A 27093-nucleotide genomic window follows, 5' to 3' on the forward strand; every position below is an offset into this window, starting at 1 on the left:
GGACAGTTGTTTTACTCAGAAACATCATGTGAGTCTTAAGTAAAGCAAATTTCAGGTGAATAAGACATTCGATCTTCCTTTTAAAATTCTTCTGCCAAATTTCAAATAGGCTTTCATGCTTTAGAGGTCTTGGCATTTGAAAGTTGTCATGTAGTTAACATTTTTTAAACTCGACTTCATATTTTGAACCTTTTTGAAAATGATTTTGTGTAAATTTCCCTGGAATTTCAGCTGTAAGGGTACTCTTCTAATCTGGCTTTTGTAGGTGATATGGTTCAATCTCATGAAGACTAAAATGATTATATGACTGCAAGTTCAGTACCCTTTTTAATGCAAATAATATTCTCTGTGTTTGTGTTAATTTGATATGTCACAGGTGCAGAAAGCATTGATTACGTAGCTGTACAAAGACAGAGATATTTGAAACCTCCTTAGAGTTTTACAAGAGTTTTAAAAGCTTGTAAAACTTGGGATGTTAACAAATGGAGAAAGTGGGACATGAATATTAGATAGAACCAGATTGGAAAACACCTTGCCATTCTGACGTTTATTCATGCGCTACCTTGGGCAAGCCCCTTAACATTTCTGAGCCTTAGTTTTCTTGTTTTTAAGTGCAGATAATAATTATCTAGTTCAGAGGATTGTTTATGGGCTAAAAAATATGACAAGTGGAAAAGCTGGCATGTAGCCACTCAATAAATAGCTGCAGTTATTATTTGGTTCTGTTAAATGGAATAAACCTCAACTTTGAATATTTAATCTTGAATAAGAAGCTTGAGGACCTAAAGTTATTTTTAAAGCTTATCACCTGGGCCAAATCTTATGCCCAAGGTGGCTTTACTCAAACTTGCCAATAGATGTAAATAATCATTCTCTCCATCTTCAAAAGTATCCACTGACCCTAAGTACAGTGTCACAAAAGTGCAAACTGACCACATTCTACAGCTCTGAATTCATCAGAACCCAATTATATCCTGAATGTTACCCATTAAGGTTGTTGATCATACAACAGGAAAGCCTGACAAGTACCTTCCTCAGTTTACACCTGAAACAGAATACTGGGCTTCATCTGTACAGTAAGAATTTCAATTTTTGAATTCACAGATGCTGGAATTCCACTCTGATATTTCAATTTAATGAGTCTAAGCTGCAGCTGTAAAAAGCTCCTCAGATCACACAAATTCTGTTTTTTAATGTGTTTGTCTGTTACCATACTGTTCACAGTTTTTCTATGTTAGTAAATATCTTTCTACAACATAACTTTAAATGGCTTCATAATATAGGCATGCTGCTGGACTTTGTTTCAAACTTGTGATTACCTTCCAGTGCAAGATAGACATCATGTATGTTAATACTCTTGCTATTTATAAAGTGACAGTGACTTGAGTCTTGAATCTTACAGCCCAAGCCCAGTCACAACATTTTGCGGAGAGGAGTGATTACCAGCATCACTGGCTTTGGTGTCAGCCTGAATTCATGCCCCATCTTTGGACAAGTCAGTTAGCAATGCAGGTCCCTGTTTCTACCTCTGTTAAGTGAGGATGATCATAATACCACCTCCTAAGGTTTCAAGAATGACTGAATCTGAGTATGTCAAACGCTTAGCACAATGCCTACCACATAGCAAACACTCAATAAACCTTAATGATTGAGGAAAAACTAGGCAACCTCTGACATCCGGGAGCTGGCCAGGCATGCACAGCTGGGCCTGGCTATTCTACTGATCATAAACAATGTCATAGAATATCAGGTGAAACCACTTAGGGACCATGATGGAGCATGACAAGAACAAGACCACTCTAATCATGCCTGAACACAGGCAAAACACAACTACTGTCCAAACCACAAAATCCAAAACAGTCCCTAGCTAATATGAGTGACAGCCACTTCTTTACCAATCACAGCTTCAGTTGCAATCTGCTCTTTCCTCCTCCTAAGTAAGATGTAATCAAATATCGAATCCTAAAATCCCCTCTTCATGACACTAACAAACGCAGAGGAAAACCTTACTTCCTTAACTCCTTCCAAGGAGAACGGCTTCAAGCCACCAAATCACCTAACACAAGCTCAAGTCTTCCATTAAGCCTTTTCTAACTCCCTCACTGAGGCTCCCCACAACTTCCCATGGCGCGCCTTCTCCCTGGCTGAAATAAACAATACACAACTTGTTCAACTCAAGTTCAACAAGTGTGTTCCTAGTGGTCTTCGGTTGGAGGGCACTGACGGCAGTATTCTGGAACACTCTCTTCATAATATAACCACAATCTAGGTAGCTTGATTTTTCCCTTGGAATTACATCCCTATAACTTCTGAAGAATTAGGGGTGGAAGCCAAGAAGCAATGAAAGTCAACTCCACTTGACCTGAGAAGCACCAACAGAGATTAAGGATTAAGAAGCATTGCAAGTTTTGTAAAAGGATCACTATAACTTTTATCAGAATATTCGTTAACCACAAGATACCTTTTTAGGATGTAGGTCTGCATATTACCTAAGACCAAAAGAAGAAAAAAAAAATCTAATTGTAAGGTCATCCAGTTCTAAGGTCAAAGTTGTAAGGTCATAGATTGTTCTTAACTCTATAAATGGGTTGTTCCAGAAATTCATTTAAAGTTTGTTTCTAAGCTAAAACAGACATTCTAGTTGAAACCATATCATAAATGGTAACTAGGTTTACCCTTCATTCCCAAAGCCTACTGAATACTGAATACCTGTGAAACGATATTTCAAATGCAACATCAATTACGTCTACATGTCCATGGCAAAATGCATTCTCACCATCAGTCTATCTCATCAGTGTCACCAAAATTAGCAAAAAACATCATGCCAGATGCCAATAACCTAACTCTACAACTGCAGGAGGGGCGTGACCAGGATGCTTTTGCTGCATGGAGGTTTATTATGTTACAGAGCAAGAAGTTTGGCGTTTGGCAGCAGGATTAGTTAATTCAGTGCGTCAGGGGCTCAACAGCTCCCCAGTGACAGAGGTGAGGGAGTGCTAGCCTTGGGCTCTCATTCTCAGAGCCTCGGTGATGATGGCCAGCTCCGTGGTGCCAAGGTGGCTACAGCACTGACATCTTCCCTAACCCCGCATTCTGACGCAGACGATAAAACGCAGTGAGGAAAAGGAGACTTTATGCCAAATGTATTTCTTTTGGAGGGAGGCAGGTGGAAAATATTTTCCAGAAGTACTCACAGTTCCCCATTTTAACTCGCTATGAGAATTTCTCATTGGCCAGGAGTGTATCACATGACCATACTTAAACCAATCACTGTAAGAGGAAGGGGATTGCCGGATTGGTTCAGATCAGTAGTTCTCAGCCCCGCCTGCACAGTGGAATCACCTGGGAACTTTGGAAACAAAATTCCAACTCCTGGCAACAGTATTTTTAAAAGTTTTCAAAGTTCCCCAGCTGTTCCAGATGTATACCCAGAAGTGAGTCCTACTGTATTAGCCCGATCAAGTTTCACTCCAGCCTGAGCCCTGGTGGAAGGTCTGCTCTGACAATGTGGGATGGCAAACACCTGAACAAAATTGGGCCGCTGCCAGCGGTGGGGGGTCGGGGGGTGGGACGCAACTAACTGGATCCGGCACTGCACTCACCTTGCTAAGAGAAGGAATTCCTGTAGGTCAGTGACCCCTAGGTGACCTATAATGAGAAATCAAAAAGATTTGTTATAAGATTTAATGGTTATCTTAATTCCAATAAAAACAAGACCACTCTAATCATGCCCGAATACAGACAAAACTACTGTCCAAACCTCAAAAACTGGAAAATGAGGAAAACACCTAAGCTGCAATTGAAGACTGCTTTCCTCTCTGAGGCTTTTCCAGACACTCTCCCTCCTCCTAGAGAGAAGTAAGCTCTTGTGTCTCCTCTATTCCACACCAGCTTTATTAGGGTATGCACATAAGGCCTGAACTTGATTGCTTGCTGCTCTGCCCTCCTGAAATGTGCCCTCTGGGAGGAGGGGGGTAATGTATGTATTCTACTTTGTGTGTCTAGCAACCAGCACACAGGAGGTCCAATAAATATTTGTTGAATGAATGAATGAATGAATGAATGGGGGACACGGAGAAACAGATAAGAAATGCCTGATGTTAAGAGCAAATATTTACCCAGCACTTATATGTCAAGCACTACGCAAAGCCATGTACACTGAATTGACTCATTGACTCCTAAAAAAACCCTACGATGTAGAAGCTACTATTTCCTTCATTTTAAACATGAACAAAGTGCATTACAAAGAGACTAACCACTTGTCCATGGTCACAAGCTAGAAAGTGACAAGCATGGGACTGGGTCCTGGAGAGTGGTTTGCAGAGCCGGCCACGTTCTTAACCTTTACACCCGAGAGGAAAAATGATGCTCCTGCATTAAGGATGTAGCCCTCTCTAATGGATCCTAATCTGGAGGAGGGCTGTAAGGGGTGCTGCCATTGGCAGGCTTTGTAACTTTTAGGTTCCTGAAGGCTTTTGCATTCTTGGACTTTTTAGAGGGACAGGGAAAGAGGAATTCCTCAATGACATAAGAAAGGGTGGAAATGGGGAGAAACAAAGGAAAGCATCTAAAATCCTAATCCTGAAAGGGTAAAGCCTGGAGCAGAACTCTCCAATCATGGGCAGGAAAAATAAAAAGGTGAATACTTCAGTTATGGTTTACACAGAACGTGCAATTACATGTGCTTCCAAGCTGCCCCTGCCATTTGTGGGGACCACCACCATCTACTGTTCTCATCTCTGATAAACCACAACCTGGAGAGGAATCATGGTTCCAGTTCTAGTTTCTGCACTGCATTACCCCAAAGGCCATTTGACCATCTTCCCCCAACCTTTAACTCCTCTGTATTGCCCTTATTCTGGCGGATGCAGCTATTACTCACCCAATTCCTTGGGCCAGAAAACCTGGAAGTCTCCCAAGATTCCTCCTTCCCTCTCCTTCCAATTGGCCTTCCTTCCTCTCCAACTGGCCACCGAGTTTTGTGGGTTCTATTTCCTAAATGAATCTGTTCATTCATTTCATATTGATTATGGGCCACGAATACGCCATGACTTGGATAAGACCCCTATCCCCAGCTTCAAAGAGCTTACCGTCTTAATAAGGGCATTTTGCAAATGAACAACCCATTCTACAGTACAGTGGTACACGCAAGAAAGGGGTAAGCAGAGTCCTGGGAGGGAACACCTCAGGGCTTTATGATTCATCTTGGGAAGCCTGAGGGCTTTTCTGCTGGCAATACCCATGCTGAAATGTGAAGGATGTATACCAGGAACCTGGTGAAGGAAGTGTGCGGAAGGGAAGCAAATGCAACTTTCTGGAGGCTAGAACAGAGTAGTGGAAGTTCACCAGGTCCGCAGAGATTAGCCTGGAAGCTGGTCTCCAGCCCGGTCCTAATCCAGTACCACTGCCCAAAGCTTTCCAAAACTCAAAAGAAAAAACCCAGCACCGTCCTTTTTGTCCCTGGAAGTTTGTCCTTCAAGTCTCCCATCACTTGTCATTCGTTCATCAAGTATTTACTTAACACCCACTCTGTACAGGTACCATATTGATAGCGGCCTCAAGGGCGCCTTCCATTTAGGGAATTTTTAGTCTATTGGAGCAGATAGACCGTGGGGGGCATTCCGGGGATGCTGGGGGCTGTGAGGTCACGCTAGAAGCTGACACTGAAGATGTCAACTACCCTTTAAGGACCCCTCTGCCTCACTGCCCACTGCTCACCCCCTCACTGGGGGCTCCAAGCCTGCCACCGGCTTGTCTTCTGAAGGGATAAGCAAGTGTTCTATTCACTGCCCGGAGTGCCCTTCTGCCCTCGCCCCAGGCCACTGCCCGCCTGGGGCCAGCTCCAGTGCTGCGTTCTCCTAGCGTGGCCACACTCATCGGCGCGCGGCTCTGCCAAGGGGGCTGACGCGGCGCGCACGGCCAGGGAGCTCTTGGGGGCAGACGCCTTCCAGCCTCCCGGCCGCCGGGTGCCTACTCCAGATCGGCTCTCTTCCTAGGCGCCTCCCACGCCCGGGCCGGAGAGCGGGCGCTCGGGGTGACGGACGACCCTGCGCGCACGTGGGCGCAGCCTGGAGGCCGCGGGGACCCTCTCCCATGGGGGCGACGGGAGACGTCCCGCCGGTAGACCTTGGCTAGGGGGTCGCGCTCCCCGCCCGCACCCCTCCCGAAGCCCCGGCGGGGACGTGCGGGGGCGCGCCCGGGCGGGAGCGCGCGCGCCAGGCGCCTCCGAGGTCCCCGCAGCGGCTCGGGGCGGGCGGAGGAGGGGCCGAGGGCGGGGCGGCCGCAGCCTCCGCCATTCCCGGCCCCCCCCTGCCGCGGCGCACCGCCTCCCCGCCCCCGCCCGCCCTCCCCCACAGCGCGCGCTCCGCCCGCCCCGGAGCCTCGCCCTCCGCCACGATGAGCAAATGAGCGCGAGCGAGGGCATGAAATTTAAATTCCACTCAGGGGAGAAAGTGCTGTGCTTCGAGCCTGACCCCACCAAGGCGCGAGTGCTGTACGATGCCAAGGTGCCGCCGCGGAGGGACAGGGAGGAGGCGCGGGCTGGGGGACCCGGGACCGAAGGCGGGGGCGGGGGCGGGGGCGGACGGCCTCGCGGAGCTGAGGGACCGGCCGGGCTCCTCGGCCTGCGAGGAGCGGTGCAGCCGGCAGGGGGCGCTCACAGGGCGCTGCGCCTGGGTGTCGGGGCGGGGTCTGGGATGCTTCCACTTCCTTCCGTCAGGCCGGGAGGCGCACGCGCGGTTGGGAGCCTCGCCCGTGCTTTGTCGCGTTACCGGGGCTACCGTTTGCGTCCCGGACTGCAACGGTGGCCGCTGAGGGAGGAGGCCTCTCGAATACGGTTTCTGTCTTCGCGTTAAATCTCTCCTCCTCTGCGGCCCAGTGCCGGGTGGGCTCCTGTGGGACGGCCCTGGCCGTCCGATCCAGGTTCTAATTCATAGTTCCACGGCGCTGGCCGCTGACTTGCGACGTTGTGTCCCTGGGACCCTAGTCCAGTTTAGGCCCCATCCTTCCTGTAGGCCGTGAACCCCACCCTGAGGGCAAGGTTGGCCCAGTGTTTTCGTACCGCAGGGCCTTGCAGCATTTACGTTTTCAAACTCTGAAGGATTTACGTGGGTCTGACCATAGTTGATGGGAATCGCGCCCTGGGCGGGTCCACCTAAGTCTCCGAGAGCTGAGCCACATCTTGCAGCTCCTCAGAATTGGGTGGCGGGCAGGAGTTGGCAGCAGGTCTCCCAGTTCCCCAAGGAAAGCACCCAGGTGCTTTCATTTAAGAGACTTGGCTTCCTAGGGCCTCCTGGGCGAAGCCTTAGGCGGCAGAGACAAGGGCAGTCCCACGTGTGTCTTTGGCGATGTCTGGACAGCTCTGTCAATTAGAGATGCTAAAGGACATCCCTAAAGGGATGAGCATATTCTGCCTTCAGTTCCCTCTCCTGCTGCTCCTGTCTTCTAACCTCGTCTGCTGTCCCTCTTTCTCCTTGACCCCGAGCCTCCTCACGGGGCGACACGCCCCATCATTAGTCTTAGTTGTTCCCTCTAGGGACACAACAGGGAGGGATTCCAGAGTCTCCAGCCAGCCGTCCTGGCACTGGATATAGGGGAGCCCAGGAAACTACAACTCCCAGAGGTCTCAGGGCTGCAACTTTCATCTAGCCTGGACTCTTTCCTTAGTGACAAATCGGCCGGCCAATGGCTTCAGAAGCCTCACACTGTCTCACGCTCAGAGACCAATCACGGGGTGGTTGGACGGATGTTTCCTATTTTGAAGGCGTCCACTCGGGGGAAAAATGATAATTGAAAGGAAAAATATTTCAACCCAGCTCTCGGTCTAAAAGAGGAGAGAATGCTTTCTTTTCTTTAAAAAGGGGTCTATGAATTAGTTTTCCTGATGTAACTTCTAATTTTCTGTATGTCCTATCATTTGTGGGCAATATTTCTTGGTTTCAGATTGTTGATGTTATTGTTGGGAAAGACGAAAAAGGCAGAAAGATCCCAGAATATCTGATCCATTTTAATGGTTGGAACAGAAGGTGAGTGAACCTGTTAAACCAGACTGAAAATTGATTGTCTTTGCAGCACAGGAACATTGCAGACTTCTTTTTAAGTTTTAGAAACACTTGTAGAGAACTTTGTTTCATTTCCTGTTTTTACTTTGTAACACTGCAAACTTCTTTACGTTTTAGAAACACTTGTAGAGAAGTTTGATTCATTTCCTGTTTTTACTTTGTTACCAGAACTTGCCTATTCTGAGGAATAGTTACTTTTAAGTCGATTGTATTTGAATTCTGTCTGGGTGATTCTGGAAACCCCAGTTGTTTCTCTGTCTGAATGAGTTACTTTTTCAGTTTATTTGCCTCCTCTTTGTGATTTTAAAATATTTAAATCGTTTTCTAAAATGTAATTCTGGGGCATTTCTATTGCTTTGAGGTACTTTTAGCCTTTGTTTTATATCAAACTAAAGTACTGAATTTTCCTTTTTTGTTCAATTAGCTGGGATAGATGGGCAGCCGAAGATCATGTGCTTCGTGATACCGATGAAAATCGTAGATTACAGCGTAAATTGGCAAGAAAAGCTGTAGCTCGCCTGTAAGAATACACAAATCAAGATATAAATGTTATCCATTGTGTTTTCTCTTAGTGTTTTAGAGTTTTATGATAGTAATAAAATGACAAATATTTATTAAGTAATTTTACATATTTAAAGTGTGTAAGAGGAAGAGTGTTCCTATGGTATTCTAAATAACCTTAGTGTTTTCAGATTGGTTATTGTATAATCTTCTGAAATGGAAATTACCATTTATCTTCTGAAGTTTAATGATTTTTCAAATGTATTTCATTGTTTATTATATCTTGTTTTGATCTCAGGACTCAAGAGTTCAATGTCAAAATTTATTTCAGTTGTTTGCTACTCTTTTTCAGGAGGAGCACAGGAAGAAAGAAGAAGCGCTGCAGGTTGCCTGGTGTTGACTCTGTCTTAAAAGGCCTCCCCACTGAAGAAAAAGATGAAAATGATGAAAACTGTGAGTAGCTTCACTTCATTTTCTTTGGCTGAAAGAACTTCCACCTAGACTGAGAGAAGGATTCATTGAAATTCCAGACAGGGAAACACTTCAAGCTCATTATGTATAATATTTGCTCCATTTATTTTTGACAATTAAAGTAGCAGTCAATATAAGTCGAAAAGTCAGTAATAGCACCTTAGCAGAGTCATGCTTGTGATTGCTGCCCTCTCAGCCAGCATCTTTGTACAAACCCCTCATGGGTGTGTTCTCATGGGATCTGTTCTCTTTTTGGCACCTCCCAGACCTTAGTCTCATTTATGAATGCAACAGGAAACTGTAGGATCCTAACTGACAAAACACTTTCCGATCATTAGCTTGTGTGATTTTTGCATCTGTTGAAATTGGTTGTCAAAATAAATTTCTATTGTGAAAGATACAGCATTTGTGTTTGGCATTTAAAAATACATGGAATTGCAGTTTGTTATTTCCAATAGCACCCGCACTACAGGTGAAGATCTGTAGACATAAGGGTTGGTGAAGTATATAATGCAAGTTCACCAGATGCTTTTGTTTCACCTAGCATTAAGCAGTTCCTCTGACTGTAGTGAAGACAAGGATGAAGAAATAAGTGAAGAAAGTGATATTGAAGAAAAGACTGAGGTGGTATAAAGTTTTTATTGTAAAAACTTTCTCTTTGTTGTATATTTTAGTGGTAAAAGTTCACAGTGAAATACTCCAGTTGTGAATTGTTTTCTAAAGATACATCTTTTAAACCAATAATGTAAATTTTTATCTGACATTTAAAGAAAAACAACCCTTATAGTCACCGTATGAGTCTCTCAGTGGCTCTTTATGCCCCTAAAATGTTTCCACAAATTATAGTTATCTTTCTTTCCAGTCAAATAATTTGTTTTATAATGATAAATTTCTTTTAATGGAGTCTACAGACTGTGATGTCTTCTGCCTGCCTCCAAAGTTAGTATAAATCTGACTGGTAAACTTAAATGGGAAAGAAATGAAATACATATTTGCATTGTGTTTAGTGCCGCCAAACAAGTTAACTTTTGGCCGTTAACATACTTTTAATTAGAACACCTGGCATACTATGATTGTTGAGGATTAGCTGGGTTTGTTTCATAGCAGGCCTTCCTTGGATATTGACTCTCCTACTGTTTTAAATAGTTAAAAATGGAATTTTGATATTGCAGAAAGAAGAACCAGAGCTTCAAACAAAAAGGGAAATGGAAGAAAGAACAATAACCATAGAAATCCCTGAAGTTCTGAAGAAGCAGCTGGAGGATGATTGTTACTACATTAACAGGAGGAAACGGGTATGTAGGGAGAATGCATAAAACATTGATTTGTTTGGCATTTTCATTTTGCCATATTTTGCAGTCATAGACGTAAGCAATAACGAATTTTGGAGGAATGAAATTTATATTTTTCAGCTTTGTCTGAGTCAGGTTTTAAAGTTCTCTGCCAGTGGTGCTGTGCAGCTGATTAAATTATAACTCACACAGCCCTGGCTGCCCATTAGGGTTGTGTTGGGAGCTTTCCAGAATCCTGCTGCTTGTGCTTCAGCCCAGAAGTTAAGAATTAATTGATCTGTGGTGGAGCCCAACTGCAGGTATACTTGAAGGAATCCCCCAGGTTGTTCTAACAGATCACTAAGCTTAAGAATCACTGCTTACATCTATTCAAAAAAGTAATATTGTAATCAACATAAGGTTATGATCAGTAGAGGAAAAAAGATCAAAGAGATTGCAAACATATTTAAGAAGTTCTATTCAAACAGAATTGGCTTTGCTTTATTTTTGAGTTAAAAAATGGTACAGACATGACCAGTGTTTCTTGGAATATGTGGTTTGTTACATTAGGATGCATACATCAGATGTCTATGTTTTTGTTAACAGTTAGTGAAACTTCCATGCCAGACCAACATCATAACGATTTTGGAATCCTATGTGAAGCATTTTGCTATCAATGCAGCCTTTTCAGCCAATGAGAGACCTCGTCACCATCACGTTATGCCACATGCCAACATGAACGTGCATTATATCCCAGCAGAAAAGAAGTGAGTACTGGCATGTTTGGTATTTTGTGGTTCTCTCTGTATTAGGTGGCTTCCATTTAGAATAGGTGACCCTTGTCTCTACTCAGTTATTTTGAATTCATTTAATGTTTAATAATTGATAATTCATTGAATAATATTAAAACCTTGTCACTTTTGTGAAATCTTCAGTACTTCAATAACTATTTACATATCTGACGTGGATGCATTGAAAGTGCACTGCCTCAGCACAGAGACAGTTTTTTCGGTGATACTGTTTAGGGCAAGAACTTTCCTTGAGAAGCACCAGAATGGGCAGTAAGGATTTCTCAAAGCTTGTTTACAAACAGATTTTCATTCCAGTCAGAGAAAGCTTCCTTGTATCCTGCCTGGCATGCATGACCCAGCTGGACAAGAGGCAGAAAGGTGGAGTGTTGGAGTTAAAGCAAGGGTTAGGGGTTCACTAGGGTCAAGCTGTTTCATTTTGCAGTGATAGGGGTGTGTCCACCTGTCCACTTTTGCAGCACAGGCTGCTGGACACCTCTGTGGCCTTGAACGTATTTATTTGTGTTTAGTGGGGTAAGGTAAAGTGACTGCTGTACTTTCTGCACTTATGTTTTCCTATGTAATCTTGACAGCTACAAATCCATTTCATTTTGTGTGTACGTAGGTGTAATATATAATGATTAGATTTCAAACTGCCCTATTAAAAATCGGCAACTTCATTGTGAAATTTTGGAAAGTACCTCTTACTTAATTGTGTCTGTAACCTCTTCTTTTTAATCCTGCCAGTGTTGACCTTTGTAAGGAGATGGTGGATGGATTAAGAATAACCTTTGATTACACTCTCCCGTTGGTTTTACTCTATCCATATGAGCAAGCTCAGTATAAAAAGGTGACTTCGTCTAAGTTTTTTCTTCCCATTAAGGAAAGTGCCACAAGCACTAACAGGTAAGTTATATAGCCTGCACTTTCACCCTCACATGTCAGCAGTACAATAATAAGATCCTTATTTTGAAGAGTTCAATCTGATAGTGTGGACCAACATGTTTGGAGGAGGGAAGGAAATGAAAATGTGTGTCCTGGAGGTTTTCTTTTTTCGTGGGTAAGCTAAGTCATCATTTCACTTTCATATGGCTCTGGCAGATTTTACCAAGTGAAGACCCCAGCATAAAGAACTTAGGTGGGATGATGAGCAGCTACCCCATTTTTGGGGAAGATGGTAGGGGGTGGGGTGAAGAGAGCACAGGCTGAGGAGAGTGGAAGGGGCAAGTTTGAATTGAGCCCCCTCACTGGCTGTTTGTGTTAGTGGCAGAGGTTCCTTAGGAGCCTCCTTCTTTTGCAGGTGTGGGATGGACTGAAGGCAAGCCTAGCCAGTAATATTAAATGGGAATGTTCACACAGGGCCTGCAAACTTTGGCCTTCAATAAAAGTTACTTCTCTTCTTGCTCTGCGATATCACCACTTTTCCTCCCTCAGTTACCAAGCATGCTCTGTTCTTTTTTGAGGGGGCAGGGAGGGGGATCCTGCAACCTAAAGTCTTTCCCTTAATCTCTGTAAGGTATTGTGCTCGCTCCCTCTTGCCTCTCTTCCTGAGAGAGTGGTCTGTTCTCATGATTTCCATTCATCTGTCTCCTCTGTTAACCACTTATCATCTGCCTTCATCTACTGCTGTGCTGCAAAACTGCCTGCAGGTGAACTGATAACCTCCCACTTGCAGCGTGTTGCCCTTTGCCTTGGCCACCTTGCCCTGCCCTCCCTTTCTCCCTCTGCTTCATGGCTATTGGCTCCCCAGCTTCTCTTTCCGCCTGGCCACCATCTCCTCTCAGCCATCCTTCCTTTGGTAGCGTCTCTCTCCTTTCCCTTTCCCCATGTCAGTTTCACTCCAGGTGAGAGGCCTGCAGGACTCACTGGGGGTGCCTTGCAGAGTTATGGAGAGGGTCCAAGTGACTTATGTACATATTTACAACCCTCCTGGAGTAGAGAGAGCATTTCGTGTCTTCAGAAGCTCTCCATGTTCTGGAAAGGCCCTTTGAGCCAGCTGTGTGTGACATTCTCCATCTTCCCTAGGAGCCAGGAGGAACTCTCTCCCAGCCCGCCTTTGTTGAATCCATCCACGCCACAGTCCACAGAGAGTCAGCCGACCACTGGTGAACCAGCCACCCCTAAAAGGCGCAAAGCTGAGCCAGAAGCATTGCAGTCTCTGAGGCGGTCCACGCGCCACAGTGCCAACAGTGACAGGCTTTCCGAGAGCAGCGCTTCACCTCAGCCCAAGCGCCGGCAGCAGGACACGTCCGCCAGCATGCCCAAGCTCTTCCTGCACCTGGAAAAGAGTAGGTTCATTCTCGGGTGCTCCAGGCCGGGGAGAGCCAACGTGTACCTTGTGCCTAGTCAGTGCCAGGCATGGTGCTGAGGTTACGTGTTTATGTACAGTGCATGTGATTCCCATGTCCAAAGTGCTGTTAATGCTGCCTGCTTCCTGGAGCTGTAGACAGTTGAAGCACCTGGCGCAGATTGCAGTGCAGCTGTGGTGGAGGCAGGACTGGGCTGTTTCCTCAGCCTTTTTTTGCCATCACTCTACCGATTGTGAGCAAATTGAGTTATCAGAATTCTATATATTGTGTAGCTAGGCCTAACGAAACATTCAAAATGAGCAATTCTAATGGGTTGTTTAGCTTTTTGTTTTCTTTGTACTCTATCTCTGTAGTCTCTCCATTCTAAAGTTAATTTGGAAAGGTCTGTCCTAAAATATCAAAGTAAGAATGCTCAGATTTCCATAATCTCTTCTTACCTCCTCTCAGCCCAACTCAAACTCCATCAGATCTGCTCACCTTGATTTTCAGCTGGAATGTTTCAATGGGTAAAATAAATTAGACAAGAGTTAACTTTCTTTTTTTCCAAAATACACACAGGTTGATTTGCTGTAGTATAAAACTTAGAAGTAAGCCACTGCTAATTAATCATTTTAAACTGTCAAAAACTGCGAAAACAGGTGTCATGAATCAGATACAATTACTGTGGAAACTAACATTAGCTATCATACACTAACCAGGCATTTTTTCCCCAAATTAATTAAAATCTGGTTGTTTAGCCTGTGCTAATGAAGCGCTCTTACTAGGAGTATTCACTTTACATTGAAGATCTCATTCACAAATCAAATACAGGGTGCTCTGTGCTTATATGCTTCCACCCTTGACTGCCAACAACGTGTGAAATGGAAAGTTGATGGCAGCAGGGCCGACGATGCCACCTGGTGCCTAGCGGGCTCAGTGAGTTAGGAAGTCAGCAGTAGGGGAGGCAGCTTTCATGCCTGTCCACCGGTACACTGTGTGGAGGTGGAAACAGAGCTACACCAGCAGGTGCCAAGCACCCAACTGCAGAGATGGAAGCCTAGTTGCCTTCCTTTCACAGAGCTCAGCTGCTCGCAGGCTGTGAAATCTAAGACACCCCTCATAAATATCAAAAACACCTCCAAAGCTAAGGTCAGTGTAAAACTATTTGGAGTCGAATCCCCATGCCCCAGTAGGCATATCTTGTGTATGACCTGTGCCCTGTTCTTCCCTCAGCCCCTCCTGCTGTGCTGACTCCTTCAGGGGTCCTTCTAAGCATCATCCTGTTGGAACTCCCAAAACTGTCATCACAGTGCCATTCTGTGTTCAGGTGCCCGTTTCCTTGTGTACATCCTGTCCCTGCCGTATCATAAGGTCCTGAGAGAAGGGACTGACTTGTTGATTGTGTCAGCCCATCACAGCTCAGTTTTGGGGCATAGTTCCAGGTGCGTGAAAGTATTTGCTGATTCTTTGAAGATTGAGAAAGCTCAGAAAGGCAGAGTTGAAGAAGACATACCTTTAAGAGAAGCCCTTTGAATAATCAAGTGCTAAAACAAAGTTAGGTGCTTTTTAAAAACAGCTTGAAACATACCTTAAAATTCACACATTTAAAGTTTTTAGTGTCTCCAGACACAGTGGCTCATGCCTGTGAGACTGGGGCAGGAGGATCACTTGAGGCCAGGAGTTCAAGATCAGCCTGGGCAATATAGTGAAACCCCATCTCTTAAGGAAAAAAATAGCCAGGTGTGATGATGTGCACCTATAGTCCCAGCTACTTGGGAGGCTGCAGCTGTGGCTATGGCTGAGGCTGAAACTGGAGGATCGCTTGAGGCCCAGAGTCCAAGACTGCAGTGAGCTCTTATTGGGCCACTGCAGTCGAGCCTGGGCGACACAAAGAGACCACACTGTCTGATAGATAACTAACAAAATAATTTCAGTTGGGCAAAACTAAAGAGTTGGGCAACCATCACTGAAATCAGTTTCAGACATTTTCACCACTCCAAAAAAGAAACCCCACATCGACTAGCAGTTACTCATTTGCCTCTCCCTATGTCCCCTGACAATCATTAATCTATTTGTCTCTATAGATTTGCCAGTTTGGGGCATTTCATATAAATGGAATCATCTGTATGTAAGTGGGTAATAAGGATTGGTTGATTGAAGATTGAAAAGGGTCAGCTGGGAAAATTTTTAAAAAGACAGTGTTTTTAAAAGTGCTACAAAATAAAGTGCTATCTTTTTCTGTTTCTCTTTGTATTTTTTATTTTTTTATTTGTATTTATTGATGTGAAATTCACATATAAAATTAACCATTATAAAGTGAATAATTCAGTGGCACTTAACAGCTTTATTGACACATCCACATATACAGTTCAATCCAATAGTTTTTAGTGTATTCACAGAGTTGTGTGATCATCTGCACAGTCAATTCCAGAACATTTTTAGCACCCCCAAAAAGAAACCCCATACCCAGTAGCAATCACTCCTCACTTCGCCTTCTGCAAGCTCCTGGCAACCACTAAGCTGCTTTCGGTCTCTCTGGATTTGCCTACCCTGGGTATTTCATATAAATGGAAACATAGTATGTGGCTCTTTGTGATTGGCTCCATTCACTAAGTCTAGTCTTTTAAGGTTCATCCACATTGTAGCATGTGTCAGTGCTTTATTCCTTATTTTTTTAACCAAACAAAATTCAGGTGCTGTTATAAAAGGAAAGTCTTATTGTTAAAGGTTGGTACTTTCTGAGAACCAAGTTTAGATTTATGTTCTGCAGTTTTTAACAGTCTTGAGGCAGTCTTTAATTCAGTTGCTGTGTGAATAATTTCATGTTTTTCTTTGGAAGAAACACCTGTGCATAGCAGATCATCTTCACCTATTCCTCTGACTCCTAGCAAGGAAGGGAGTGCTGTGTTTGCTGGCTTTGAAGGGAGAAGAACTAATGAAATAAATGAGGTAAAGAATGTTTGATGTTTGTTCCCAATGGTTCCTTCATTTGTGATTACTTTGATTCTACAGGTGGAAGTCAAGGTTCTTGAAGCATCATGTTGCTATTACTGTAAACATTAACAAAATTGTACGTAAGATTATGCTTAACACTGTGGGTTTTGGTTTCTAAAGCGAGAAAATTGTTAGGATTTCAGCCCTACACTGACAATTATCTTTTAAATAAGTGCAATTATTGAAATGCCAGTATTTTTACTTTATAGAACAGATGTCAATACACCTTTTCCACAGAGGGCCAGAGGGTAAATACTTTAGGCTATTTGTGGGCCATATGGTGTCTGTCAAGGTTACTTAACTCCAAAAGTAGCCACAGATAGTATGTAAATAAAATGAGTGTGCTCTATTCCAATAAAACTTGATTTATGGACACTGAAATTTGACTAGCATTTAATTTTCATGTGTTTGAAAATTTTGTTTGTTTTTCAATCATTTAAAAATATAACATCCACTCTTAGCTTGTGGGCAATATAGAAACAGGCAGTAGTTGGGCGGGCTGTGACCAGCAGGCTGTAGTTTTCTGACTCCAACTTTAAATACTTGATTCCCCTCCATCATTAACAGTAATACCAATAGCCGTCCCTTCAGGGATGTGCTCTAGGCCACCACTGTGCCAGACACTTGAACCCAATTACTTTGAATTCTCGAGATCAGTCTTGCCACCAGATTTCCACTTGATAGATGGGAAAACTTTTCATTTTAAAACTATTTTTAAGGCCCATTAGGTGATCTGTAGGTGGTGAGTTTGTCAGGGATTCTAAAGACGTCTCAGTCTATCAGCAAATTCTGTGAAAGTCTCCTAGGAGGTGAGATTTCTTTTTTTCTTTTTTTTTTTTTTTTAAGTGAGTAGGAGTTGCACAGGGGAAAATGGCTTTGCTAGGCAAAGAACATTTTTTTTGACACAGGGTCTCACTCTCATGCTGTCACCCAGGCTGCAGTGCAGTGGCAGGATGTTAGCTCACTGTAGCCTCCACCTCCTGGGCTCAAGCGATCCTCCTGCCTCAGCCTCCCGAGTAGCTGGAACTACAGGCTCAAGACACTATGGCCTGGCTAATTTTTGCATTTTTTGTACAGACTAGGTTTTGCCATGTTGCCCAGGCTGGTCACCAACTCCTGAGCTCAAGTGATCCTCCCACCTCTGCCTCCCAGAGTGCTGGGATTACAGGCATGAGCCACTGTGCCCAAACTAGGCAAACAGCACTTGATGATGGGAAGAGAGGTCACAAAACTTTCTTCCAGATGATAACTATCTTCAGTAGTGTGTACCCTAAGGTCTCTCCAGAGACTGCTCAACTCTGCTGTTCCAGCAGCAAAGCCATAAACAAAGGGACGTGGCTCTGCCTTAAACAAAGGGGTATGGCTCTGTGTGCTGCCCCCTCAATTCATTCATGGACACTGAGAATTTAATGTTATATGATTTTCACATATCACAAAATATTATTATTTTTTTTCCCCAACCATTTTGAACATACAAGCATTGGGCTGGACTTGCCCAGGGGCTACAGTTGGCTGACCCCATAGAGAATCTAGAAAGCCTAATTTGTGTTATGATGATTGTTGAGGGTAGGTTAGGAAATCCCTAGTTCAAGCAGTCTCTGACACGCCCATTTTTCAGATAAGAATGCACTGCGAATTTTATTATTGAAGGGAAATCGTGAATTTAAGGGGCATCTGAGTTGTCAAGGGCCGTTCCCACACTGGTCTGCAGTGTGAATGCGCCATCTAGTGGTTATAGGTACAGCTGCAACTTACAGTTTAAAAGTGCTTTCTGGGAAATGGTTGGGGTTCAGGCGACTCTCACAAGGACTCATGAGACCTTCGTGGATTCCCACCTTCTTACGTACCTCTACCACTGTATTTTTTGACCAGGGCTCTTTCTCTCAGTACTAGTCACTGCTCCACAGTACTAGGGGGCTGGTCTGGGCCAGCGCATGCCAGTAAAGACCCATCGATGGTTCCCATACATACCCCATTGGGAATTCCCCCGACTAGAAACCTACTGTTTTCCCCCTGGAAAATGTGTCTTCATAAATAGAAGGTTATAAACTGCCTTGAAACACAGAATTGAGTGAGTGAGGTAGAGCCAGATGACCTGCTTTTGTACATGCCAAGTGCTGTTCATGCCTCTGAGATTGCAAAGTCCTGTATGTTTCCTTTGAGTCACTTTCAGAACAGTTCCAAAGCTTCAGCTGTGTGCACTGGGCAGGTGCTGGAGATGTTGTAGAGTTGCTGGAACGATCCCTTCCCTCAGTGCTCCACAGTGCAGAAGTGGGCGCTGCTGGTGGAGACCTAGGCGAGAATCTAGGCCTGGCTAGGCAGGGGCCGAAGTGAAGCTAGGCCTTTGTCCTGGATCCTTCAGGGCCACCTTGGTGCTTATTAGCTTCTGGCAGTTTCATGTTGTTAAACTGACTATATCAGCATTTCTGAGTTTGTGGGGGCAACTTTCTGCTTTGTCTGCTGGAGGGCTTTCTGCAGTCTGACTGTTTTCATATTGAATATGACGTCCCAAAAGCCAAAGTAGCAGCTGAGTAGAGTAGGCTCTGGTTCTATAATTTACTAAACTACTTTTACGGAAATTCATCAGAGATTTTTGAAATGCAACTCTCCCTTTAACAAAAGCCCCAAGTCCACCCACAGTTCAGAAATTCAGAATGAAGACAAATCAATTATCAGGTTTGAAGTCTATTTCAGTTGATTCAAGGATTAAAAAATTCAAATTCATTTCCATAAGGAATCTAACAGCCAGAAATTAAGGAATCTTGAAACAACAGTAATACTATTCAGAACATCTATGGATTACTTTTTAATGCTTCATTCTGTCTCTAGTGCAACAGGATTTTCTTTTTTCTGGGTGGGGGGAGGGAAGGAGGGGCAGAGTTTCACTTGTCACCCAGGCTGGAGTGCAGTGGCACAACCTTGGCTCACTGTAACCTCTGCCTCCCCAGTTCCAATGATTCTCCTGCCTCAGCCTCCCAAGTAGCTGGGATTACAGGTGTCCACCACCGCACCTGGCTAATTTTTTGTATTTTTAGTAGAGATGGGGTTTCAATGTATTGGCTAGGCTGGTCTCAAACTCCTGACCTCAGGTGATCCACCCATCTTGGCCTCCCAAAGTGCTGGGATTACAGGTGTGAGCCATCGCACCTGGCCATGCAGCAGGATTTTCAATAAAGGGGCTAAAGAACCCAAACAGAGTTATTTATAGGGAATAACTGTTGCGAGTTAAGAAATTAAAGACTTTTTAAATCTATTTTAAGTGTTTTTGCCTTTCATCTTTGTTTTTTGTAAGCTTGTGTTTATTTTGATACAACGGCTTATTTTTTCCCCTCTACGTACAATTTACTATCATAATTGTTAGGTGGTTGGAAGTGTCTCCATTAAGAGTGACAAAAACAATTCAATTCGTGCTTTTTCCAGGTCCTTTCCTGGAAACTTGTGCCTGACAATTACCCGCCAGGTGACCAGCCGCCTCCACCCTCTTACATTTATGGGGCACAACATTTGTTGCGATTGTTTGGTAAGAATCCTGATTCCTGCTTTCTTTCCATTTTTCATTTTGCATTCTCTTGTTAGCTTTCTATACACCTTGTGGTTTGGGCTATAATTGTCTAAGAAATTTGGGGATCTAAGAAAAATCAAAGGTAACCTATCAAAAGGCACTGAATGAATCTTAAATTTCATAAAAATTATGTTTGTAATATTTGTACTGCTACACTGTCTTTGTTCAGTAAGAGTTTGGGGTTTTGTTTGATAATGTGGATGTTAATTTCAGTTCCAATAGAGATAAGGAGGGGCCCAGACCTTCCCTGAGTGAATCCTATGCATTGTCAGATTCTACTAATTGTGAATGGTTTTACCTTTATTTTTAATGCAGTGAAACTTCCGGAAATCCTTGGAAAGATGTCCTTTTCTGAGAAGAATCTGAAGGCTTTATTGAAGCACTTTGATCTCTTTTTGAGGTATTTTTATTACTTTGTCAAAACTTACATCTGTTGCCGTATATGTGGCTTCTCTGAACTTCTCTTTAGCACATAGGGAAGTCAGCTCTGTGGTATTTTAAATAGTAGAAGTATTACCTAAGTATGGTTGGTTCTAACCGTAATGGGAATTAGGAGTGGGTTTTTTTGGTATTTCTTTTTTCCATAATTTCTCTGGTTTCTGAGTTAGGGGCATTCATTGTACAGAGGTGAAGCTTTTTGTCTCACTAGAAGAATTTAATTAAAAAACCTTATACATAGAAAATAAATTTTCTAAAGTAGAAGTGATTGAGATTGATGATAATTTAGTTTTACATTTTTTTATTCAACAGTACCTCAAGCATTGGACTTTCCTTTGTTGCATGTACATAAACTAACGTAAATAGTAGCATGTATAGGTTGGATTTTGGTGTTTAGAATTAAGAGAAAAGACCCCTCGTCTGTGTTGTCATGTATGAATTCAGACAAAGGTATTGTTTCCTGCAGCTGACAAAGCCAGTCATTTTTTTTATCTAATAGGATCATTTGACCTGAGGCTCTGCTGTGTCCTCTCCCTTCCAGATGATGCCTGTGGACCACTTCCTCTCCTTGGCCTTCAAGGCTAGTCATTCCCCTGCCTCACCCAGCTCATCCTGGCTACCTGACTTTGTTTCTTCCTTCTCTTTAAGGAGCATCTCTTCCTTGTATCCAGGCCCCACCCTGACTCATCAAAGTAGGATTTACCACAGAGTGGAGAGCATCCCAGCCAGGGAAATTGTCTTGTGGTTTTAAGAGATCCTTTCATGTAGGCATTTTGAATAAAATGTCCATGAGTGAAATTAGACTTTACAACATTCTCTTGGAAACAAGTTTCCAAAATACCCTCTTCCCTCCCAGCCTCTTCCTCAACAAAACCCACAACTCTGTTTGGCATAAAATTTTATAAACTGAAATCAAATAGTGCCAAGAAAATATGAAGAGTCAGCTGCAGGATAGCATAGGAAATCCTGCTTATTTTGATGCATACCTAATACAAAATAGAAATTAGAATTTTAGGAAGTAACTTAGGAGGATTTATTAATAAACCTAGTAAGAGGTTTTAAAAATGTATTCGAAGATAACAACCAGAATCAATGGACTCAATGATCATAGAGTACATTCATAGAAGAAAATGAGTTAGCTATCCAGTGAGTTTTGACTCAATTTATACTAAAGAAGGTTTGTACATTTTTAGGAATTTGGGCAGGTGGGAGTCACTGGGAAGCAAGCATAAGGCTAATGTGCTTATTAGTGAATAATGCACATGTGAGAATGTCTTAGCCCTCCATGGCAAAATCAGTTGAATTTTGAGTCAAGATATCATCTGTGTATTGCAGACTCTTGAATGACCAGCACATTTTTTAACATCCGTCTTCATACATATGAGTCTTTTCTATGTCTTGGTACTGTCAGCTAGAACTGTAACATCTTTTGGCATGGCAAATTAGGACACCAAATGCCCTTACTAGTTGTTCTGTTCAATTTTCGTATGACTTTGCTCATATAAATGATGTACATTTCTCAAGTGAGATTTATTGTTTATAATCGTTTTTTATTTTTTATTTTATTTGCTTCTTTTTTTTTTTTTTTTTGAGACAGAGTCTCACTCTGTCGCCCAGGCTGGAGTGCAGTGGCACGATCGTGGCTCACTGCAAGCTCCGACTCCCAGATTCACGCGATTCTCCTGCGTCAGCCTCCCAAGTAGCTGGGACTATAGGCACCCGCCACCACGCCTGGCTAATTTTTTTGTGTTTTTAGTAAAGATGGAGTTTCACTGTGTTAGCTAGCATGTTCTCGATCTCCTGACCTCGTGACTGCCTGCCTCGGCCTCCCAAAGTGCTGGGATTACAGGTGTGAGCCACCGTGCCCAGCCTATAATCTGTTGTTTTTAATAGTTTGTTTGAACAACAGAAAAATGTAGAAACATTCACGGGCTTCCCCCCGCCACAGAAGTGTTTATATAACCAGACTGCCACCTAGTGGAGTGTAGGTTCTGTTTCCATTTGTACACTTGATGATGGTGAAGGCATTCAGATAAGTAGTAATTCACATAGAAGCTGGATAAGTGCAGTGAAAATAATATAGAGAGATCAAAATTATAGTCATTTTTTTTCTTCCTAATACCAAAAAAACAGTTGAAATGTTAGTAGGTTGAAAGTCAATATTTTGCTTGATGATATTTAGTCCTTAGTTAGTATGGTGCTCATTGGGGCTATTTTTTCTTTTCAGGTTTTTAGCAGAATACCATGATGACTTCTTCCCAGAGTCGGCTTACGTCGCTGCCTGTGAGGCACATTACAGCACCAAGAACCCCCGGGCAATTTATTAAAATGTTGATGGTTCTGTAAGAGCAACTGCTCTGTCTAGTTTGGCGCTCTGGATTCCAGGTGAACAACTTAACAAGGTGGTGGGTCTTTACCCACAGCACAAACACAGTGCCCACCTTGGGGCTCTGTTGTTTGAGTTGCCCACATACTGCAGTTATTCTGTTAGGAATGATTCCCTGGGTGCCTGAAAGTGTTCTGACACGACACTTGTTACTGTGCAGGCCATCTGTGATGGCAAGGCAAAAGCAACTATGTTCACAGTGAAAGGTTCGTGGAATAGGTTAGGCCATTTCAGTAGACATTGCAGTTAGTTAGCAAGAACCACGTTGTCTCTTTATGTTTTATTTTTTATTTTTTGCAAATTGGTTTTATTTTTTTGATGAAGCTGAGCAACTCTGTCCAACAAGGTTTAGTTTGTACTTGGAAACCACAAAGTAGTCTCAAAGTATTTTAAAGGGAATCGATATTGATGGCAAAAGAAAATTTGCAGCTATACATTTGCTTCTAACGGTTCCCTCTCTGTGAAACATTATTTTTGGTGATCTAAAGAAAGCATTGCCTTTCTTGTTTGAGATTTTAGGGCTATACTTTGTTGTGTAATGTTATGGTTCCCTTTCTGTAAAATGTTATTTTTGGTGATCTAAATAAAGCCTATCTTGTTTGAAAGAACCAGGAGAGAGAGTTTTCACTCTGGCCTTGTCCTCTTTAATGCAGGATAACAGTGGGGTAACCTTTTGACTCATAACTTTAGGTTTCATTTTGTTTTTCCTTTGTGCCTTTTTTGTTAAATCCCCCTTTGGTTTTGCCTCACTTGGCAGCAGGACCAGACAGTGGTTCCTAGAAGTTTCTGCAGTTCTGTGCTGTCTTGTTGCTGCATTGTGGGCTCATCTGGGGCCAACCCCAGTTTATCCTCCTCCTCCCTCATTACCAACTGACAGTCTCTGCAGTCACTCCTCTAATCCTTATTTTAGTTTCACATGCCTCCCCCATCTTCAGATGTTTTAGAAAGTTCTAACTTCGTAGAAAGGGTATCAGTATCATACCAGCATTGAATATAGCACGTGCTTTGTGACTCAACTCAGTAGACCTTAACTTCCAAAGACCACTGGTTGTGAACAAGGGCCACAAGGATTTTTTTAAAAATCTGTAGATGGTTTCATCAAAGTGACTTATGCATACACTGACCAATGAGAATCAATACTGTGCACTTAATTGCTAAGTTAGACGTGGGTTTTGGTTTCTCATCCGGAGTAGTACTCAGGTTCGTGGTAGTTTTTATCTCCATTTGGTTTATGCAATGCTTGTTTAAATCTGGTGCACCTGCAGTGTGCTCTGAATTGCTTAAAAAGTTGAATCAGTAATTACTTATGGCCAGGAAAAGGAAAAAGATTTTCTTTTGTACGACTCAACTTGTTTAAATGTCTCCAATGAAGTGAGCCCAGACTTTGTTGGAACATTTGTATAGGCACATACCTTGAGTTTACAGTTAATTCATTTTCCAGTAAGGAACAATTTATTTTCTTCCCCTAAAGGCATTTTTTAAATGCAGCTTCAAAAGTTGATGATGTTCAGCTTTGGTTGATTCAAGTACTAATTTTTCATCAAAACACCTATCCCTCTATTGTTTATTACTAATAATTCAAAATATTCCTCAGATAAAAATATTTAAATGTCTAAATAATCCTTATACAAATTACAAATTATCTTCCTTTTGTTAATTTTTAAACTGTTACTTTCTTAAACTGCCAAACCTTACAGTTGTTAAGTCTTGCATTCATTGTCAATGTTTTCCTTTTAGTAGTAATTTAAAAGCATGTTGAAAACGATATTTCAATAACTTCTGTATCAGATCCTTGTACTAGATCTTTGACAAAATCTTGTGAGAACAAAAAAACAATTTCTGAGCAGAAATAGAATATATAAATCATTCCAGGGTATGGTGTACACTAAAGAAACCAAAGAAAACTTATCAATTTATAAAAGTTGCCATCTCTCATTAGATATTGTCAACTCAAAAATTTGAGCAAGTATAATGACCCTGTTTTGCCATTAAAAAAAATAGTTCAATTGCCTTTGCTCTTTAAGATTTGGCTTGTCAAGAGTTAAGTTTTTCTCAACCGTTTTTGACTACTTATTCTGCTGCCAGAAACTAGTAGGTATAGGAAACAGGAAGAACAATAAGGCATGGTCCTTGTTGGAATACAGGTAAGATAATTTTTACAGGTACTGACCATCATTTTTACTAAATCAAGTTTGGTATTAAGGAAGTGTATTACTTTAATCAGTTCATAATATACAAAAGTGTAATGTAAAGGTCAGCATTTTCCAAAATTAACCCTTCCATTGTCCCAAAAAGAAAGTATGCTTCTACTTTTTTAACTGGTTTTCATTGAATGTTTTCATCAGTTATGAAATCTGGCCAAGATGGTGTTAAGGAACTTGATATCCACTTGGGTAAAGGGGTTTCAACAGATTAAGTTGAAAGCAATTACTTGGAAATCATGTTTATACTCCAAAGAGGCATGAAACTCCTCAATAAACTAGTTAAATCTTTTGAACTGGATGACTTTAGTGTATATTTGTTTTTATGTTATTCTGATCAAAAGATCAACTGCTTCCCTCTTCTCTGGAATCCATCCTTTAAACTCAACATGAATTTATCAATGGCCATTTCTTGCCTTCAGCTTTCCCTCCAGTGTAAATTATGGAATATCTAACCAATGAGCAGAATAGAAGTCCCCAGCAAATTGTCTCAGGGCCTGGGATGTACCTAGCCAGCACCACTCCCTTTGCATGGTGACAGGCACAGCAACTGGGAGGCTATCCCACATCATACCCAGAATGGACGTGTTGCCAACATGCATCATACGTGGAAAATACATGTGTTAGATCTTTCATCACACAGTGAGGAATGCAATTACTAGAAACTGGTGAATAACCAAGAGTTCACATGTAGTTGAACAGCTGGGTTGGTGGAAATCAGGAGACCTTTCCTACAGGATGATGCTACTCCTGCTTTGATGGGCAGTCTTACTAGAATGTGGGTTCTGAGTCAGCAGGCCTGAACTGCTAGTGAGCTCCCAGTCTGCACACTGAGCAGGCGGGTTCTGAGATATTGTTTGAGGGGATAGGATGTAGGAAATCAGGTAGGAAGCAGGATTCAGACGTAGTCCTTTATGCCATACTTTATGTTCTTCCTTTTGTTCTCAGGATAGCTGCATAAGGAAGGTATTATGTCTTACATAAATCAAGGAATTAGAATTCAGATTAGTTAGAAGACAGGAGAGAATTCAAACAGATATGTTTTGATTCTAAAGCTATTTCACCCCAACTTTTTCCAAGTCGAGGCAAGACAATAGGCAAGCTTTATGGGTCAGAGGGTAGAGGAAAGAAGTAGGGAAACATTTGGAATCATTTTTCTGCAGTCTTTCCACTTTCTCCATCTTCCTCACCCTTCCCACATGTTCCCAGGATTCTTACTGTTTTAAACTGCCATCTGCTTGGCCATTTGCTTGATTCTGGTATTAAAGGAAGAGGCAGTTCTTAGTTTAAGGCTTTATGGTTTATGTAGCTAGATCTAAACTGGATTTATTTTTTGTAATTCTGAAATGTGAGGGCTGATTGCAAAAGAAGAAATATATTAAGTTCATCCAAGATTCAATGACAACACCTTTCACCGACCACACTTTCAAGAGTTTTAGAGATGTTTGGCTTCCTAGAGGATTTAACAATATCTTAGTTTTGGCATCCAAATCCGTTGTTGCATGGGGGTGTAATGAGAACTGTAAAATAGAATATGTGCTAAATGGACACAGTGATCATAGCTACATTCAGAGAATACTGGGAAATAGATCTCTAGCCTAGCAGAAGTAACTCAAGGCACTACCAGGCAGTAATTTCAAGGTACTAGTGTGCTCATAGTGACTGATTTCTATGGACTAACACAATCTAAATGGACACAATAGTGGAATCTTGTATTTTTATCATTAAGCTATTTCACTTTTTATTAGTCTCACTGATGTTAACAGTTATCTATTCCGAATGCCACTGAATTTATTAATTAACCTGATTTCCAAGGTAAAAGTTAATTAGTACTTAGGTAAAGTGATTATAGTTCTAGGGAGATGCCTCACTCACTGATAAGGTGACATCTGAGCAAAAACCTGAGTTTAAGGGAGTGTGACATACAGATAGCTGGAGGAGGAGCATTCAGGCAGAGGGAATAGTCAGGACCAAGACACTGAGGCAGGAGTGTTCTTGGCATAGCTGGAGGAAGAGCAAGGAGGCCGGTGTGGCTGGAGCAGAGTGAGGAGGTCAGAGAAGTAAAGGGTCAGGGGCTTAAGGACAGATCATATGGGGCCATATAGACTGTGTTAAGGGTCTGCATGTAATCCT

The 27093-nt window shown here is 42.5% G+C and overlaps 1 protein-coding gene across 3 annotated transcripts; it reads left to right on the top strand.

Annotated features, from left to right (window-relative positions):
• Positions 1–6352: 6352 nt before the first annotated feature.
• Positions 6353–23364, top strand: MSL3 (MSL complex subunit 3). 3 transcript variants are annotated; one of them, XM_015126936.3, is made up of 13 exons: positions 6353–6506; positions 7942–8024; positions 8485–8580; positions 8914–9014; positions 9577–9656; positions 10205–10327; positions 10910–11070; positions 11839–11997; positions 13117–13379; positions 16219–16328; positions 19794–19893; positions 20251–20335; positions 22601–23364. In XM_015126936.3, the coding sequence occupies exons 1-13, from the start codon at positions 6405–6407 to the stop codon at positions 22698–22700; spliced, it is 1563 nt and encodes a 520-aa protein (XP_014982422.1). In that variant the 5' UTR covers positions 6353–6404; the 3' UTR covers positions 22701–23364. The 3 variants fall into 3 exon arrangements, with proteins under 3 accessions (XP_014982422.1, XP_014982423.1, XP_077844608.1); XM_015126937.3 differs by lacking the exon at positions 6353–6506 and adding an exon at positions 6669–6921; XM_077988482.1 differs by lacking the exons at positions 6353–6506; positions 7942–8024; positions 8485–8580 and adding an exon at positions 8234–8421.
• The last annotated feature ends 3729 nt before the right edge of the window (positions 23365–27093 follow it).

The sequence above is a fragment of the Macaca mulatta genome, chromosome X (genome assembly GCF_049350105.2).
Source record: "Macaca mulatta isolate MMU2019108-1 chromosome X, T2T-MMU8v2.0, whole genome shotgun sequence".
NCBI classification, from domain to species: Eukaryota; Metazoa; Chordata; class Mammalia; order Primates; family Cercopithecidae; genus Macaca; species Macaca mulatta.

Excerpts from the sequence above, each read along its gene's own strand:
- MSL3 (XM_015126936.3), top strand. The coding sequence starts at position 6,405 with ATGAGCGCGAGCGAGGGCATGAAATTTAAATTCCACTCAGGGGAGAAA. Across the intron at positions 9,657-10,204 it reads ATATTGAAGAAAAGACTGAG|AAAGAAGAACCAGAGCTTCA; the intron begins GTGGTATAAAGT and ends TTGATATTGCAG. Across the intron at positions 10,328-10,909 it reads ACATTAACAGGAGGAAACGG|TTAGTGAAACTTCCATGCCA; the intron begins GTATGTAGGGAG and ends TTTTGTTAACAG.